This window comes from Rhinopithecus roxellana, chromosome 1 (assembly GCF_007565055.1).
Source record: "Rhinopithecus roxellana isolate Shanxi Qingling chromosome 1, ASM756505v1, whole genome shotgun sequence".
Classification (NCBI taxonomy): domain Eukaryota; kingdom Metazoa; phylum Chordata; class Mammalia; order Primates; family Cercopithecidae; genus Rhinopithecus; species Rhinopithecus roxellana.
Window position 1 is genome coordinate 130740476 of NC_044549.1, and position 15552 is coordinate 130756027.

Consider the following 15552-nt stretch of genomic DNA (forward strand, 5'->3'; position numbering starts at 1 on the left):
GAGATGGAGTCTCGCTCTGTGCCCCAGGCTGGAGTGCAATCGCGCGATCTTGGCTCACTGCAACTTCTGCCTCCAGTGTTCAAATGATTCTCCTGCCCCAGCCTCCCGAGTAGCTGGGATTACAGGCAAGAACCACCACGCCTGGCTAATTTTTGTATTTTTAGTAGAGATGGGGTTTCACCATGATGGCCAGGCTGGTGTCGAACTCCTGACCTCAGGTGATCCATCTGCCTCAGCCCTGCAAAGTGCTAGGATTACAGGCGTGAACCACCGCACCCAGCCATCAGTAATCTTTTTTCAAGAGTGGTTGGCTATCCAGAAGTTGGAATAATAGGTGGATTTTTCTTTCCTTCTCACATATTTGTATATTACCATAATTGCTAACAACGATTTACTTTTATGATGAGCAAAAATAATTCTGGCAGCTCCCTTTGTACGTGAAAATTTATCAAAGTCAAACAATGTTGTAAGCTCCATTCTCAGAGCTGTACAGTCATTCCACAATCTCTAATAAGTCCTCCCCTTTTGTGATCCCTAACAATGTATTTCCAGCATTCCATAATATCCTCTATGTAGGCGTTCCGTACACACAGGCTTTTTTCATCATACATCATCTATGACTACCTAATATTTGACAAGCAAAACTGTGTCTCTTTCAGCATGCCCAGAGAAATCCTTCTTTGCCTTAATGTTATTACACCATAAGACCTCTCCTTTCTGCCACTTTTGTTGTGTCAGAAGTGTTGCCAAAAAAAGGGGTCCTCATCCAGACTGCAAGAGAGGGTTATTGGATCTTGCACATAAAGGAATTCAAGGCAAATCACAGAGTGCGGTGAGAAGAGATCGTTCATTGAAAGCTACTGTTTCAGCGTAGAGTGTCTTCAGAAAGCAAGAGGAGGAACGCCTCTTCTAAGGTTTTTTTTGTTTGTTTGTTTGTTTGTTTTGTTTTGTTTTGTTTGACGAAGTTTTGCTCTTGTCACCCAGGCTGGAGGGCAATGGCCACAGTCATGGCTCACTGCAACTTTCGCCTCTCAAGTTCAAGCGACTCTCCTGCCTCAGCCTCTGGAGTAGCTGGGATTCCAGGCGTGCGCCACCATGCCGGGTTAATTTTTGTATTTTTAGTAGAGATGGGGTTTCACCATGTTGGCCAGGCTGGTCTCAAACTACTGACCTCAAGTGATCTACTCGTCTGGGCCTCCCAAAGTGCTGGGATTACAGGTGTGAGCCACTGCACCTGGCCTAAGGTTTTCTTATATAGGGTTCTTATCCATGTAAAAGCTAAGCTGTGTCTACATGTGGGGGGCTGACAGCATGACATTTATTGTGTTGCTGATTTAAAGAAAACTATCCTTGGCATTTTAGTGCGTAAGTGCATCAAAACCTGACTATAACCATCATAAAAGCATGCATTGTTATGTGATATGGGGACATCAGGACATCCTGCTGTCATAGGAGTTTGTCTTTGCAGGCATTGCGAAGCTGCTTCTTGAGCCGTAAACATCTTATGACCATGGGCCATGACTAGCAAGGAACATATGTGCTAGTTTTGCTGGGGTTTTTGTTTGTTTCTTTGTTTGTTTTGAGACAGAGTCTTGCTCTTGTCACCCAGGCTGGAGTGCAATGGCATGATCTCAGCTCACTGCAAACTCCGCCTCCCGGGTTCAAGTGATTCTCCTGGCTCGGCCTCCCGAGTAGCTGGGATTACAGGCACCCGCCACCACGCCTGGCTAACTTTTTGTATTTTTAGTAGAGACGGGGTTTCATCATGTTGACAGGCTCGTCTTGAACTCCTGACCTCAGGTGATCGGCCTGCCTCGGCTCTCCCCACTCCCAGGAGGTCCCTGGAACTCCCATCTGTCCCTCTGCCCTGTGACAATTTCACATATCCATGGCCAAGATTTGAAAACTATTGTTCTTAAGTCATTGCACAGACCCTGCTCTGGTGACATGGACAAACGTGAACTGATGGCTGCCAGCAGCACCACCATGCCATAGCTCCAAACTGGTCTCTGTTCATCACCTACCTTAGCACAATCTGGATTTGGTATACTAAAAGTGGGCAGAGTGTCACTAGGGAATGCCTAAGAGGTGGTCGCACAAGGAGAACTTGGCAAAGTGGATTACTGCACATGAAGGAGTTTTCTCTTCAAAAAATGGTGTATCAGAACCATCCCTGCTGGAGAAGCTCGGTGGTCGAGTCAAACCCTCTGCAATGTAGAAGGCCTGACTGACCCCAGGGTGAGAGATCAAATTTTAAATACTTTGAGACCCTGAAATACTAAACCCAAGAAAATGAGCCTCTGCTTGGATTTTGCTGCTGTTGTAGGGTTTTTGGTTTGGTTTTCTGGAAAGGGAAAGGTTGTCTGACCAATGTGCAGTTGCCTGAGGGGAATGGATAGGGCACTGAATGGATGGGCATTGAATGGGCATTGAATGGGCATTGAATGGGCATTGAATGGGCATTGAATGCATGGGAAAAATGAATGATGTTCTTGAGGTCTCTGAACATCAGGGCTTCCAACAGGTCTGAAATGAAGTTCCTCACACACTGCACAGGGCTGGCCCTTCTGAGTCACCATACCACTTCCCTGGGGCTCAGGCAGGGCCTGGAGACCGGCCAGCTTTGGTTGGAACACAGGCTAGGATAGGAAAGGTGTTTCAACGGTTTTTGTCTAAAGAGGACAGGGCGCTGCCTGGCCCCATCGCCTGCTCATTGGTTCACTCACATGCACTGAGGCCTGCTCGGAATCCCTCCTGGTGCCTGTGGTTCCAGCTCGATGGAGCCCAACGAGCCATCCTACAGTGACTCACCTGCCTCTATCCTTCCCCAGTGTTGTGACCATCAGTAACAAACTCGGGTTAAATCCAAGGATCAAAATTTCCCTTTCCAACCCTTCTTCCCACCAAAGTTCCTCACCAAGGAGGACAACACTGTCAGTGCACCATTTCTGGGCCAAACCTTCATCATACCACAACTGGTGCCTCACTCCCACACTTAACCCCGTGCTGAATACTGCTGCTTTTTCATCCCTATCTGGCCCTCACGATCCTCCCATTAAGAGTCAGGGCTCTGGCCCAAGTTGTTATCCCCATCTTTATCATCCCTACATCCTCAGTCCAGCCCCTCCTCTCCCCTAAGCATTCAGCAGGATATCAGTTGCCAAATGCAACTGAAGCCCACGGCCACTCTCCTCCCTGCGGTTCTCCCCCGCCTTCATTCCAAACCAGCCCCACAAATCCCACCTCAGGGAGAGTGCCTTTTGCAGCGAATACGTGCCAGGCCCTGAGCTGTGTAATGCACGTGTTCTGATTGAATCCTGTGAGGAGGATAGCATGTGTTTTATAAAAGGGAAACAGGGGTTCATGAAAGTTAAATAACTCAGCTAGTTAACAGCAGAATTGGAACTCGATGCTTCAATGGGCTAAGACAATAACTTCTTAACCACACACAGCATGCCTAACACTCTATAAGGAAGCTATGATTTCCCTTTCCCCTACCCTGCCAGATCACAAAATCCCAGATTCATTTGACTCCACATTGTTTATATGAAAGATGGATCTGCAGCTACATACAATTGTTAGATTTCTGTTTTTTTTTTTTTTTTTTGAGATGGAGTCTCGCTCTGTCACCCAGGCTGGAGTGCAGTGGCCGGATCTCAGCTCACTGCAAGCTCCGCCTCCCGGGTTTACACCATTCTCCTGCCTCAGCCTCCCGAGCAGCTGGGACTACAGGCGCCCGCCACCTCGCCCGGCTAGTTTTTTGTATTTTTTAGTAGAGACGAGGTTTCACCATGTTCGCCAGGATGGTCTCGATCTCCTGACCTTGTGATCCGCCCGTCTCGGCCTCCCAAAGTGCTGGGATTACAGGCTTGAGCCACCGCGCCCGGCCGAGATTTCTGTTCTGATACCCTCATTTCCTAGAGCTTGTCAGAATGCCTGGGTCTTGATGGTAGGAATGAGGGAGGGGAGAGAGAAGAGGGTAACAGGGCAGGAGGGTCTTGTCTTATTCTCCACATACTTTGGTCTCAACGTAAGCGCAACCAAAAGCTGGACCAGAGCTGATTCCAATCCACTCTGACCCCAGTTTGCCCCAGAACTGGTCCAGAGCACAGGTTTCCAGGAAAAAAACAGGAAAGTGTTTGCCTCACTTTAGACAAAGAAGGTAGAGGCTGGGCTGGGTGTGGTGACTCATGCCTGTAATCCCAACACTTTGGGAGACCAAAGCAGGAGGATCACTTGAGGCTAGGAGTTCAAGATCATCCTGGGCAACATAGCAAGACCCCACTGGTGTGAGGGAAGGGAAGGGAGGGAGGGAGGGAGGGAGGAAGGAAAGAAGGAAGGAAGGAAGGAAGGAAGGAAGGAAGGAAGGAAGGAAGGAAGGAAGGAAGGAGGAGGGAGGGAGGGAGGGAGGGAGGGAGGGAAGGAGGCAGGGAGGGAGGGAGGGAGAGAGAAAGAGGCTGGTAACACTTTTGATTCTCTCTGGAGCAACTTCAAACATGAAGTTAGCAAACATGCCAGCGATGTGGGAAAGTAAACTTGAGTCAAATCCTGCTTCTACTTCCCTAAATTCTTGAGTCTCTAGACCATCTCAAGGAGCATCTGTGGAACCCAGGTGTGTCAGCCAACTGCCACACTATCCTCTGCCTCTCCAGGTCTCTTTCTGCTCCCCAAGGGTCAGAGCTCCTCTCTCTCACCTCCTACTCTCTGCCCCTTCTCCACCAGGCCCCACTCAGGTTCCTGGCCGCAAAGAGCCAACCTCATGCCCAAAGACTGAAAAAGAAATGTTTTAATAAATACAAAACTCTCCAATAATGACTCTGCTCAGCTCAGGGGCAGCAGGAGTGGAGTGTCAGGGCCCTTGGTGCTGAGTGAGGATAAATTAAAAATCCCAACAAGCTAGTGACATTATATACAGAAGGAAAGGGGTGGGGCTTCCAGGACAGAGGCCGAGGGTGGCAGGGCAGGATTTGGAGTGGCTGTGACCTCGGTCTGGCCCAGCTGCCTCTCCCCCTTGTGGAGCTGTGGTTCCCAGAGGTAGCGGGGGTGGGAGTAGAGGCAGGACAGAGGAACAAAGGCACTGGGCTTCCCACAGGAGAATGCAAGAAGGTCCTCGATGCCACCCCTTCCCCAGCTCAGGCCCCATCGTCTTGGTCATGTGGCCCTCTGGCTGCTCTCTAAGAGCCTTCGGCTTCTTTCTCCAGCTCTGGATCAGTCCTGGTCTCTGGGGCTGCTGGAGACAGAAGGGAGGGAATGTCGGAGGAGGGGAGAGGGAGTGGAGAGGCACAGAGAGGCATGGAGGGCAGGGCAAAGCATCCCTGCCTTGGTCCCAGAAAGGCCAGCATTTTCTAAACAGGTCAGTGCACACAGCTGGGTGACCTTCATCTTGTTGCTTAATTCCTCTGAGCTTCAGAAATCTTATTTGCAAAGAAAAGGTCATAAATAACAATTCCACCAGGTTGCTGTGAGGGTGGATTGGAATGGCACTTGTGAGGCAGGCTGCACTGTTGCTGCACACACTGAAAGCTCCGTTCCCTGATCAGGAGTCCCACAGGCAGGTCAGCCCTCCACTCACAGCTGCTGACCCTGGACTCCCTCACTTACGCCGCCGGCGGGCTGTGCAGCGGGAACAGCATCGACTCTCCTTCCCCGAACTGCAGGACAGTGGCAGTGAACAGTCGTCCCGCTCACAGTGAGGCACCCCTGCCTGGTACAAGACAGAGCAGACACTGAGGATCCCCCAGAGGTACTGGGACACAGTGGCCTTCAGCTTCTTCAGGGACCTCCCTGGGAAGGCCTCCCTACTCCAGACCAGGCTCCCCACTTACCCCACACCTGCAGGTGATACAGCTCATCTCTCCAAAAGGGGGCACTGATGGGTGCCAGCTCTGACTCTCTGGGAACCACTGCCCAGCAAAACGGCAGCCCCGGGGCCCATCAGCCTGCATGGGGTCCCCCAGCTGGGGGTGGACCCCCGACCCCACTGTTGAGAGGGAAAGAGAAAGGGTCAGCTCAGGAGGACCAACCTGGTTTTTTGAGTATTCATTTTGAATCCCCAGCACCTAGCAGTTTCTGGCACTCAGTAGGTGATAAATTTGGATTGGTGGGTAGACAGATGAATGGACAGATCAAGGGATGGATGGATGGATGGATGGATGGATGGATGGATGGATGGATGGATGGATGCATCGATGGGTGGATGGATGGATGGATGGAGCAGGAACCAGAACCCATCATACCCCACTAGAATATCACATTCTTTCCGCACCATTTAGAATCCTGGCTCCAGATAAGGCACAGAGCAGTGCTCAGTAAATGCTCAATTAGCTGAGCACCCTTCCCCTCATCCAGGACTAGGCCTGCCTCAACCCTAAGGTGAGGCCTCAGTGCCCAGCCACCTCTCTCACCTGGACACTGTTTGCAGCAGTCGGTGGGGTTGACACGGACAGGCTGGGCACAGGCCAGCCGGGGACACTGCACCTTCTCACAGTGCACCTCTCCAGTGCCCCCCTGTAGGGATCCATTAAGCAAGGAGTGTCAGGCAGGGGGCACATAAACCTCCTGCCCTCTCCCTCTCCTATTCCACACCTCAGATGCAGTCTCTCTGTGGCCTTTTACTCAGAGGCCCGGGCTTGCTTTATAGACCTAAACTCAGCTTCTCATCGGAACCCTGCAAGGTAGTTGCCATCATATCTGCTTACAGGAGAGGAAAATGAGGCTCAAGGACAGAAGGTGCCTAGGGTCATCGGCACTAGTTAGCTGGCAGAGCCAGAACCCACACCCAGGTCAGCCCTGTTCCTTTTCCCACAGGAAGCCAACTCTCAGAGCGCAAGGGCCTTTTCTCATATCGGTTTGATCCTTGAGCCCTCCTCAGCAAGGACGGGCCTTCCTCACCTGGCAGCCCCTCCCCATCTCTGCAGACCCCGCTGGGTTATGGCACCAGAGAAGATTGGGTGGCCATACCTTGCAGGTGCAGACAGCACACTTAATTAAGCCAAAGGGGGGCACAACGGGGTGCCACCGCGTACCCGCTGCCCGCCAGCTCCGGTCACCATCAAAATAGCAGCCTGGTGGGGAACAGGGCCCAGCGGCCGTTAGTATGAGCTCATCAGCTGGGCCCACAACCAAGGCTTGAGCCTCAGGCCAGCCCACATGGGCCTAAGACAAGGGCCCATTTGGGGGCCAGTAACACTAATGAGTCCTGTCAGGCATTGCTTGGAATCTGTGCCCCTCAGGCCACCCCCTATATACTCTCCCCTTCTTGTCCCCCTCCTGGTTCAACCTAATGGCTCCTCTGGGGCCTCCCACCCTGCACGCACCCTTCCAGCTCACCCTCTCCTGGGTCCCGGCTCCTCGGTGGCAGCCCTGGCAGGTCTCTGACATCTTGTTTCTCTGTGGAGCCAAAGAAATGGTGAAAGCAGAGGGTGACCGACCTCCTTCCCTCCCCAAAGGACCGGTCCACACGGGGCTGACTCCTCCCTCCACTCCCCTGCAGGGAACTCACCAGGGCAAACAGGGCAGCACTGATCGGGAGCCTGCACCGGGTGTGGGCAGCTGGGTGGTGGGCACACCACCGGGTCACAGATCACCGTTCGTCTCTGCAGAGAGGGACAGAGGCATTGACGGGAGAGTCCAGGCCCCTTGCCCCAGATCCCAGGACCCAATGTGCCCTTCCAGGACCTCCTACCTGGCAGGTGCAGAGTGAGCAGAGCGGGTCGTAGTTGGGTGCCCAGCGAGCCCCGTGGGGGCGCTGCTGCCCCTCAAAGAAGCATGTGTTGGGGTCTCGGGGCCGCCCAGGACCACCAGGTTTGGCAGGCGCTAGTGCCGGGGGACCAGGTACCACAGGTGGCGCAGCAGCGGCTGTATCTGGAGCCCCCGGCTCCCGCACCCCCTCGACTCCGGCCGCCCCCAGGCGCAGTCCGCCCACCTCACATTGGTTGGCGATGTGCACCTGGGAGGAGAGGCCAACTGAGGTGGCGCTGGGGCTCCCCCTCGCGTCTTTACCAGCAGCAACCGGCCAGCCAACAGGAGACACCTCGGCCCCCTGAGCGCTGCGGTGGCCCAGGAGGATGCCATTCGCTCCACAATCATCCCAGCTGCCAGGAATAGGGTGCTGGGCTGCCAGCCTCCTCATGTAGCTTGTCTGTCTTCATCCTCCCCACCAGCCAGGAGGTGTGATATGACCACCCCCCAGGACTCAGAGACAGCAAGTGATTAGTACAAGGGCACACAGTGCCACCCCAACTCTGCACCCTCCCCACTGCCCCCACTGTCCACACTCCCCACCTACCTGCCCTCGGAGCTCCCCTCTGGGGCTACCCTTGGTGGCGATCAGCAGGGAGGCCATGCCTTTTGCCAGGTGCCGCAGCAGCTCCGGCTCCAGGTCCTTCACCACGCCCTGGGCCTGCACAGAGACAGGATAATGGATGGGAATAAGGCACTTTAGGGCTGAGCCTACTTCCCCAAGTCACAGATGAAGAAACTGAGAGCCAGGGAGGTCAAATAAAGTCTTCAGGGTAGCAAAACCCATTGGCAATAGTATGGAGCTTGGAAGCCAGGTCTCTCTGACTCCAAGTCCATGAGAACTCACCCCACTTGAAGGGCTTAGTCCATCCCACCTACCCCGCTGAGGTCCAGGATATTACATACTATCCAAGATACCCCCCCAAAGAAAGACTTAGAAAGGAGAATGAATAATAAAAAGCCGAGTCAGAGTCATGCCCAGGTCTATCTGACTCCCAAGCCCATGCCAGCTTTTTTTTTTTTTTTTTGAGATGGAGTTTTGCTCTTGTTGCCCAGGCTGGAGTGCAATGGTGCAATCTCAGCTTACTGCAACCTCCGCCTCCTGGATTCAAGCAATTCTCCTGCCTCAGCCTCCAGAGTAGCTGGGATTACAGGCATGCACCACCAAGCCTAGCTACTTTTGTATTTTTAGTAGAGATGGGGTTTCTCCATGTTGGCCAGGCTGGTCTTGAGCTTCCTACCTCAGGTGACCCACCTGCCTGGCCTCCCAAAGTGTTGGGATTACAGGCGTGAGCCACTGCACCCAGCCTACAAATCACTGTTTAATTTATTTTATTTACACCAGTTCTTCTATACCAGGCTGCCTGCTCTCTGCTTCCCCCACCATAGGCCCACACAGCCCTTCAAGCTAAAACACAGAAATGTTCCAAGCTGCCGCCTACCATCACATCCTTACCTCTGGGCCATAGAATCCCTTCAGCAGCCGCCGAGGCCCTGGCGTTCCAGGAGGCCCAAGAAGGTGGGCAGTGACAGTGCCTTGTTCTGAGCCACCAAGCCCAGCCAGCAGCACTTCATAGTGCAGGTGACAGTGGGTATCCAGGGAGAGCCAAGCATGCCCTGCTGCCTGGCTCTTCACAGGGGGTAGCACCAGGGCTCCTGCTAGGGGCACGGGCAGCCCTGGGTCCAGACAGAGGAGAGATGACAGGTGAGAAGGTGGCCTACGGCAAGCCCTCAAACCCAGCATTCCCCAGCTCCCCAGCACACATTCTAGGAGCTGTTAGACACTGTCCATAGGTCCAGGGTCTGGAGAGCAGCAAGTTTTAGACCCTTGCACCTCGGCAACAGGAAGAGTCTGCCAGCAGGGCCACCCTATATGTCCCCACCTTCAGATGGCAACCGGAAAGGCATCTGAAGACACACCAGGCTCTGGCTGTCTGCCACCATCCCTCAAATGTTCTAGGAAACCAAAGGGCCGATAGACCCCTAAGGACACTCACTGTCATGGCGGGCGCTATGCCCACTGTAGGGCAAGGCAGCCACGTGCCCCCGAAGCTCTCCATCTGGGAAGTCCTTGGTGCCCACGTTCAAGAAGAGCTCGTTCTGCAGCAGCATATGAGCCCCTCGGGCACCCAGCCCAAGGCAGATACCCACGGCCTGTGGGGGCAGGGGAGGACAGGTCTTCCTCAGCTCTCACACGAGCCCAAGGTTCTGAAACCTTGGGTCATTTTGTGCCCCCACTTCACCCACACACACTTCCACACACCAGAAACACAGGATAAGGACCTGGCAGGCCCAGTTTCATGGCCCTCCCCGCTACTTCCTAGCTATGTAACAACCTTGAAGAGTTACTTAATTTCTCCAAGTCTTCACTTCCTCATCTATAAAATGTGTACTGTGAAAGTCAAAAAATATGTAAGGCCACCAATTCAGCACCTAACACATAGAAAGACCCTATAAGTAGCAACCATTGCCATTACAATTACTACTATGCGGCCTATGACACTGTTCTCCAGGTCCAATGCCTCCCATTTGACTGTGAACTTGCTGAGCACAGGGGCTACATCTGATTTGCTTTGTACTCTAGTCCCTAGTCTGGGGCTCACTAAAAATGTCAAATCAGGCCGGGCGCGGTGGCTACACCCTGTAATCCCAGCACTTTGGGAGGCCGAGGCGGGCAGATCACAAGTCAAGAGATCGAGACCATCCTGGCCAACATGGTGAAACTCCATCTCTACTAAAAATACAGAAATTAGCTGGGCATGGTAGCGCATGCCTGTGGTCCCAGCTACTCGGGAGGCTGAGGCAAGAGAATCACTTGAACCCGAGAGGCAGAGGTCGCAGTGAGCTGAGATCATGCCACTGCACTCCAGCCCAGGTGACAGAGCAAGACACCATCTCAAAAAAAAAAAGTCAAATGAATAAAAGAATGAGTGGGAGAATCCATGAGTGAGTGGATGATAATGAACATCCCTGCTTATCCAACCTGGCTTCCCACAGCCCATGCACTGGGCCCTGGGGTAAAGCAACCTGGAGCCCTCACCATGTGTCCTCCGGGCTGGAGTCCAGCCATGTGGCACAGGACAGTGCGCTGATCCCTCCGCTGAGGCTTGGTCTCCAGTGTCATGGCCACCACCTCGCTGCTTGTCCCTACCACTTGCACCTGATGGGCAGGGATGGAGGAGGGCAAAGTGGAGGGGCAGTAAAGGCCTGGGGCCTGCTGCCCACCCCACCCCTCCCCCACATTCTGCAGCCCCTGGCTCTTACCTGATAGATCAGGGAGCCATTTCCTAGCAGCGTGAGGCTGGCCGAGCCGGCAGCACCCGTCTGGACTGGGATCAGGACATCAGCACCACAAAGGACACTTTGCAGGACTATGGAGGGGCAAGACAGGTGAGGCTAGGCTTACCCCATGGCCGCTTACACCCCCAGTCCTCAGGATCTCTCCCATACCCACCCTGGCCCCTTCCCTGGCACGTGTCTGTGCCTCTCAGTTGTGCATGCCCAGGACACCAGGCCCTCCCCGCCCCACCTCACCGTCGCAGCTCTTCCTGGCAGCAATGTGTCCACTGATGCGCAGCCCTGGCCTGCCTGCCCTCTCCAGGGCCACCTGCAGCTCCCCCAGCACCAGCCAGTCCATCTCCTGGACTGTCAGGTTGGGCAGCACCTCAGCAAAGCCTGGTTCCTGGGGACAGAGCAGGGTGTGATGGGCAATAGCAAGAGGCCAAGACAGGTGGCAGCAAGAGCCAGATCCCCGCTCACCTGTGCTGAGACATTGGCCTGAAGTTCTCGCAGTAGCTGCCCCTGGTGTAGAATCTGGAGCCTCAAGGGAACCTGGGTTAGTCCTGCAAGGCCGCACATGTGGGCCTTTCTGAGACAGGTGCTCTCCCTAACCTTCTCACGTGTCTTGCCCCCATCCCACTTACCCCCACTCCTGGGTTCCAGCAGCCCTCGGAAGAGCAGCAAAAAATGCAAGGAGTCCTCTGTGTCACTGAGAGTGAGCAGGGTGATGCCTCCTATGCCCTGCTCTGGGGAGCCTTCTAGAGTCAGGATGGCACTGAAAGTCTCTGGGGAAGGCAGGATGATGAGAGCCCATCAGAACGCCCCCTCCCCTTTCCTGGGGGATAGAGAAAACTCAGAATTTCATGCCTAGGGCTCTTTGCTCCCTACCTGCAGCCAGGGCCCGGTGCCGGATGAGAGGCCCCCAGACCTCCCCTGAAGGGTGAGTGAGTGTCACAAGTGCCACATGCAGCTGTTCTGCCCTAAGGAGCCGCAGAGACAACCGAGGCACTGCTCGCCACACCCCACAGACCTGGAGCAGAGAGATAAGAAGGCCCTACGCTCAGACACCGTGCAGGTTAGGCCAATTAGGAGGTCCAGGCAGGCCTGATGAAAAAGGAATATGGAAAGGAACCTCCAGGGTGCCCTAGGAAGCTTAAGAAAGAACCCCGGAGGCAGATGCTTGGGTTCCAGTCCTGGCTACACCACTTACTAGCTGTGTGACCTTGAACAAATCACATTCTCCTACTGAGCCTCAGTTCCCCCTTCTGTAAAATGGTCATCATAATGTCAGTGCCTTCCTCCCACTGGGCTGTGGTGAGGACCACTGGAGGCAATGCAGAGCATGCTCTCAGCACAGTGCCCAGACTGGACAAGTGCTCATAAATGACATCATCTCACCAGGCCATCTTGGGTGAGGGCTGCAGGGTGTTCAAACAGGACACTGCCATTGGAGTCTGAGAAGCGGACCCTGGTAGGGCGGTCCAGCCTGGGAATGAGAGGTCGGGTGAGGCCAGACTGAGCCAAAAGCAGCCCCTCCCAGCTCTCCCAGTTTCCTTCCCGGCCAGCAGCTGACCCCTCCTTGCTCTTTCCCCTTTCTCACCGCCTGTAGGAGATGGAGAAGCGGAGGCTAGAGCGCAGCAGCGAGACTCGGGCTCGTGCCACCGCCTGCGACCTCGGCCCTGTCAGCAGCGCCACGAAGTCTGGGACGTGAGGAAGATGGCCTGAGCACTGTCAAACGCTGCTTTGGTGACCCAGCCTCAACCACAACCCCGCTGTTCGCCAGCCCCCTACCCGTGTGGCCGTCACCACGGGCCCGCTCCTCAGCGCCTGGCTCCCCGCGGTCGCTGTAACTGCGATGCTCCGGGTCCCGCGGATACTCGAAGGACAGGCCGCTCGGCTGCCGCTCCGAACTGCTACGCTCTGCAGGGGGCGGGGTAAGAACACGGGCTTCAGCTGGCCATGGGAAGGGCCAGTCCGAAGCCCCATCCAAGTGGCCCAGGACCCAGTACCTTGGCCCTGCCTCCCTCCCCGCAGGGCGGAGCAAGCCTTACCCTGGGGGCAAGTCTGGCAGCAGTGTCCCGGCAGCTGGCGCGGCTGCCCACAGGCCAAGGTTGGACACTCTGGTTTGATGTTCTTGCAGCTGACCCTGCCAGGGCCCCTGGTACGGCGACCCCACTGAGGCTGCTCCCGGAAAAGGCGGGAAACCCAAGTGAGCGCAAGAAGCCAACTGATGAGACCCCCAGGCAAGGATGTCCCGCAGAGTCAGCCAGCTCTGCCACTTACAATCTGCGTGACCCTAGACAAGCTACTTCGTCTCTCTGGGCCTCAAGGTCCCTGTCTGGAAAATGGGGATAATAATACTCTCGCTATCTAGCAAGGCTGCCATGGGAGTTAGGTGAGCTGGGAACGAAACGGAGTTGGCACAGGGCCTCACACAGAGTGGGCGATCAGTAACAGCACCTAAGACTTGAAGGGGCTGATTTCCCTTCCTCCACCAGAAAAATATCCCCAACGTCTGCCGACTGGGCTCCTTCTCAGCACTCCGACGTCCGCGCGACTTGCGCTCCCCACCAGTCAGGGCCCGGGCCGGCTGCGGGGCGCACTCACCGCCTCGCAGGCGCACAGCACGCAGCGCATCACCCCGAAGGGCTCCCCCAGGTCCGGGTGCCACGTCTCGTCCAAGGCATAGACCTTCCCGCCGAAGGAGCAGCCTGCGGGGACGGGCTTGGCTGGAGGCCGCTGCCCAGCTCGCGCTGTGTGCCGCCCTGGGGGCTGTCCGCGGGTCCCGGGTCCCGGGCACCGCGCCCTTCAGCCCCCGCCCACCCTCCGGGCCGCCCGCCGCGCCGAGCCACCTGCGCCCCGCGCCCCCTCCGGACTGGCGCGGACTCGCCCCGAGCCCATATCTCCGCCCGCGCCTCCCCCGGGCGCCCACCTACCTGCCGCTCCCCGAACGGGCAGCGGCTCCTTCTCGGAACGGATGGGCAGCGCGGGGGGCTCAGGGCCGGCGCCGCGGGCCGGCCGGGAGCCGAGCAGCAGCAGCCCGAGAAGCAGCAGCGGGGCCGGCGGGGCCGGGAGGCTCGGCATGACGCGAACGGGACAGCTGGGGAGGCGGGAGGGAGGAGGGCGCGGGAGCGGGCGGAGGGAGGGAGGCGGGAGTGCGGAGGGCGGAGGGCCGGGCCGGGGGCGGTGCGGCGGGAGGGGGCCGGGGCCGGGGCCGGGGCAGTGCACCAAGGGGCTCGTCGGGCGGCCGCAGAGTCGGCGCCGGGCCGGGCGGGGCGGGAGGAGCGGCCGGGAGGAGCGCGGGCGGTCGGGCGCTGACCCGGGCCGTACGCGGCTCTACTGCCCCGGGCGCCGGCTCCGGCCCGTTTTATGCCCCGCGCCCGACGCCCCGGCCGGGGGCCTCCTCCTCAGCAAACGGGGCGGCGGCGGCAGCTCGGCTAGGGGCCGGGCTGAGCCCGGGGGGTCCGGCCCAGCAGCAGCGGCCCGGATCGCGGGTGGGGGAGGGGAGGGAGGGGCTGGGACCGGGCAGGGGAGGAGGGAGGAGCGGGAGGGGAAGGGGGAGCGGGGGAGGGGGAGGGGAGGGACCAGGGGGCGCGAAGAGGGGGAGGAGAGGCGGGCCCGGAGCCCCCCGCTGCTGGCGGCCACAGGGCGGCTGGACCAGGAGGTCGGTGTCCAGCCCAGGAGGGGAGCCTCAGGCCAGGGAGGGGCAGAGGCTAGGCCTGAGGCCTGGACCGTTCAGTGAGCAGGACCCGGTTCCGCCCGAAGGATGAAGACTTGTCTTTAAATATGACAACGTACAGGAAAGGCCCATCAGCCGATCTCCCCCTGCCTGGCCCACAGCGCCCCTCAAACCCTCACCACCCTCTTTCATTGCCTAGCCTGCCTCCCTACCTCCTCTCTGAGGTCGCTCCTCATTCTTGTGTTACCCAGGACACGGACCGGCAGCATTCCCCTTTCTGTGGAATGACAGTGTCTCTCTCTCATTGTAACTTATCCTCAGGCCCATTCGACCATCCCCTCTTGCTTCCTCACCCCCTTCCTTCACGCAAGGGACCCTCTGCCTCTCCAACCCACTCCCAGCCTCCTTTCTCTTGGTTCCGTGGTCATGCCTGCCTCCCTGTCTCTCCCACCCACACACACCCACTATCCTCCCAGCTATCCCAGCACCCTCCTTCCTAATCTTGGGAGACATCTCATCTGGCTGGTCGGGAAAATTCCAGGATCTAGGCCACACTTCTCAGCAGACATGCCCATCCTTGGGGAGGAGGAACAGGAGAGAGCCTGAGGAAGTTCTAGGCGACAGGGGGATGATGGGAACAAGGTCAGGCCGGGATGCCCCTGAGGACAGAGACTGTGGGGAGACTGGGTCTGGGAAGAAAGCAAAGGAGCTAGAGCCAGGGCCAAAGGAAAGGGGGGGGCAGCAGGGAGGTATTTGCGGGGGAGGTCCAGCAGCTGTCTTTCCTAAGACAGGGACACATGGGGCTGGTTATTCCTCTTGTCACATGTGGAACGGTAGATGGAAGAGGGAGACAG

The 15552-nt window shown here is 56.7% G+C and overlaps 1 protein-coding gene across 6 annotated transcripts; it reads right to left on the reverse strand.

Annotated features, from left to right (window-relative positions):
* Positions 1–4762: 4762 nt before the first annotated feature.
* On the reverse strand, positions 4763–15470 carry CHRD (chordin). Of its 6 annotated transcripts, none has more exons than XM_030931169.1 (24): positions 14911–15469; positions 13956–14797; positions 13627–13730; positions 13071–13200; positions 12811–12939; positions 12620–12719; positions 12418–12505; positions 11908–12049; positions 11664–11804; positions 11500–11582; positions 11275–11422; positions 11005–11111; positions 10781–10900; positions 9738–9894; positions 9197–9417; positions 8288–8401; positions 7685–7948; positions 7502–7595; positions 7330–7389; positions 6961–7064; positions 6405–6507; positions 5826–5980; positions 5602–5704; positions 4763–5227 (listed from the first exon to the last, which is right to left on the reverse strand). In XM_030931169.1, the coding sequence occupies exons 2-24, from the start codon at positions 14101–14103 to the stop codon at positions 5175–5177; spliced, it is 2868 nt and encodes a 955-aa protein (XP_030787029.1). In that variant the 5' UTR covers positions 14104–14797; positions 14911–15469; the 3' UTR covers positions 4763–5174. The 6 variants fall into 6 exon arrangements, 2 of the variants coding, with proteins under 2 accessions (XP_030787029.1, XP_010364462.2); XM_010366160.2 differs by having other exon boundaries at positions 4763–5230; positions 14911–15467; XR_004057417.1 differs by lacking the exon at positions 6961–7064 and having other exon boundaries at positions 4769–5230; positions 14911–15470.
* Positions 15471–15552: the final 82 nt, after the last annotated feature.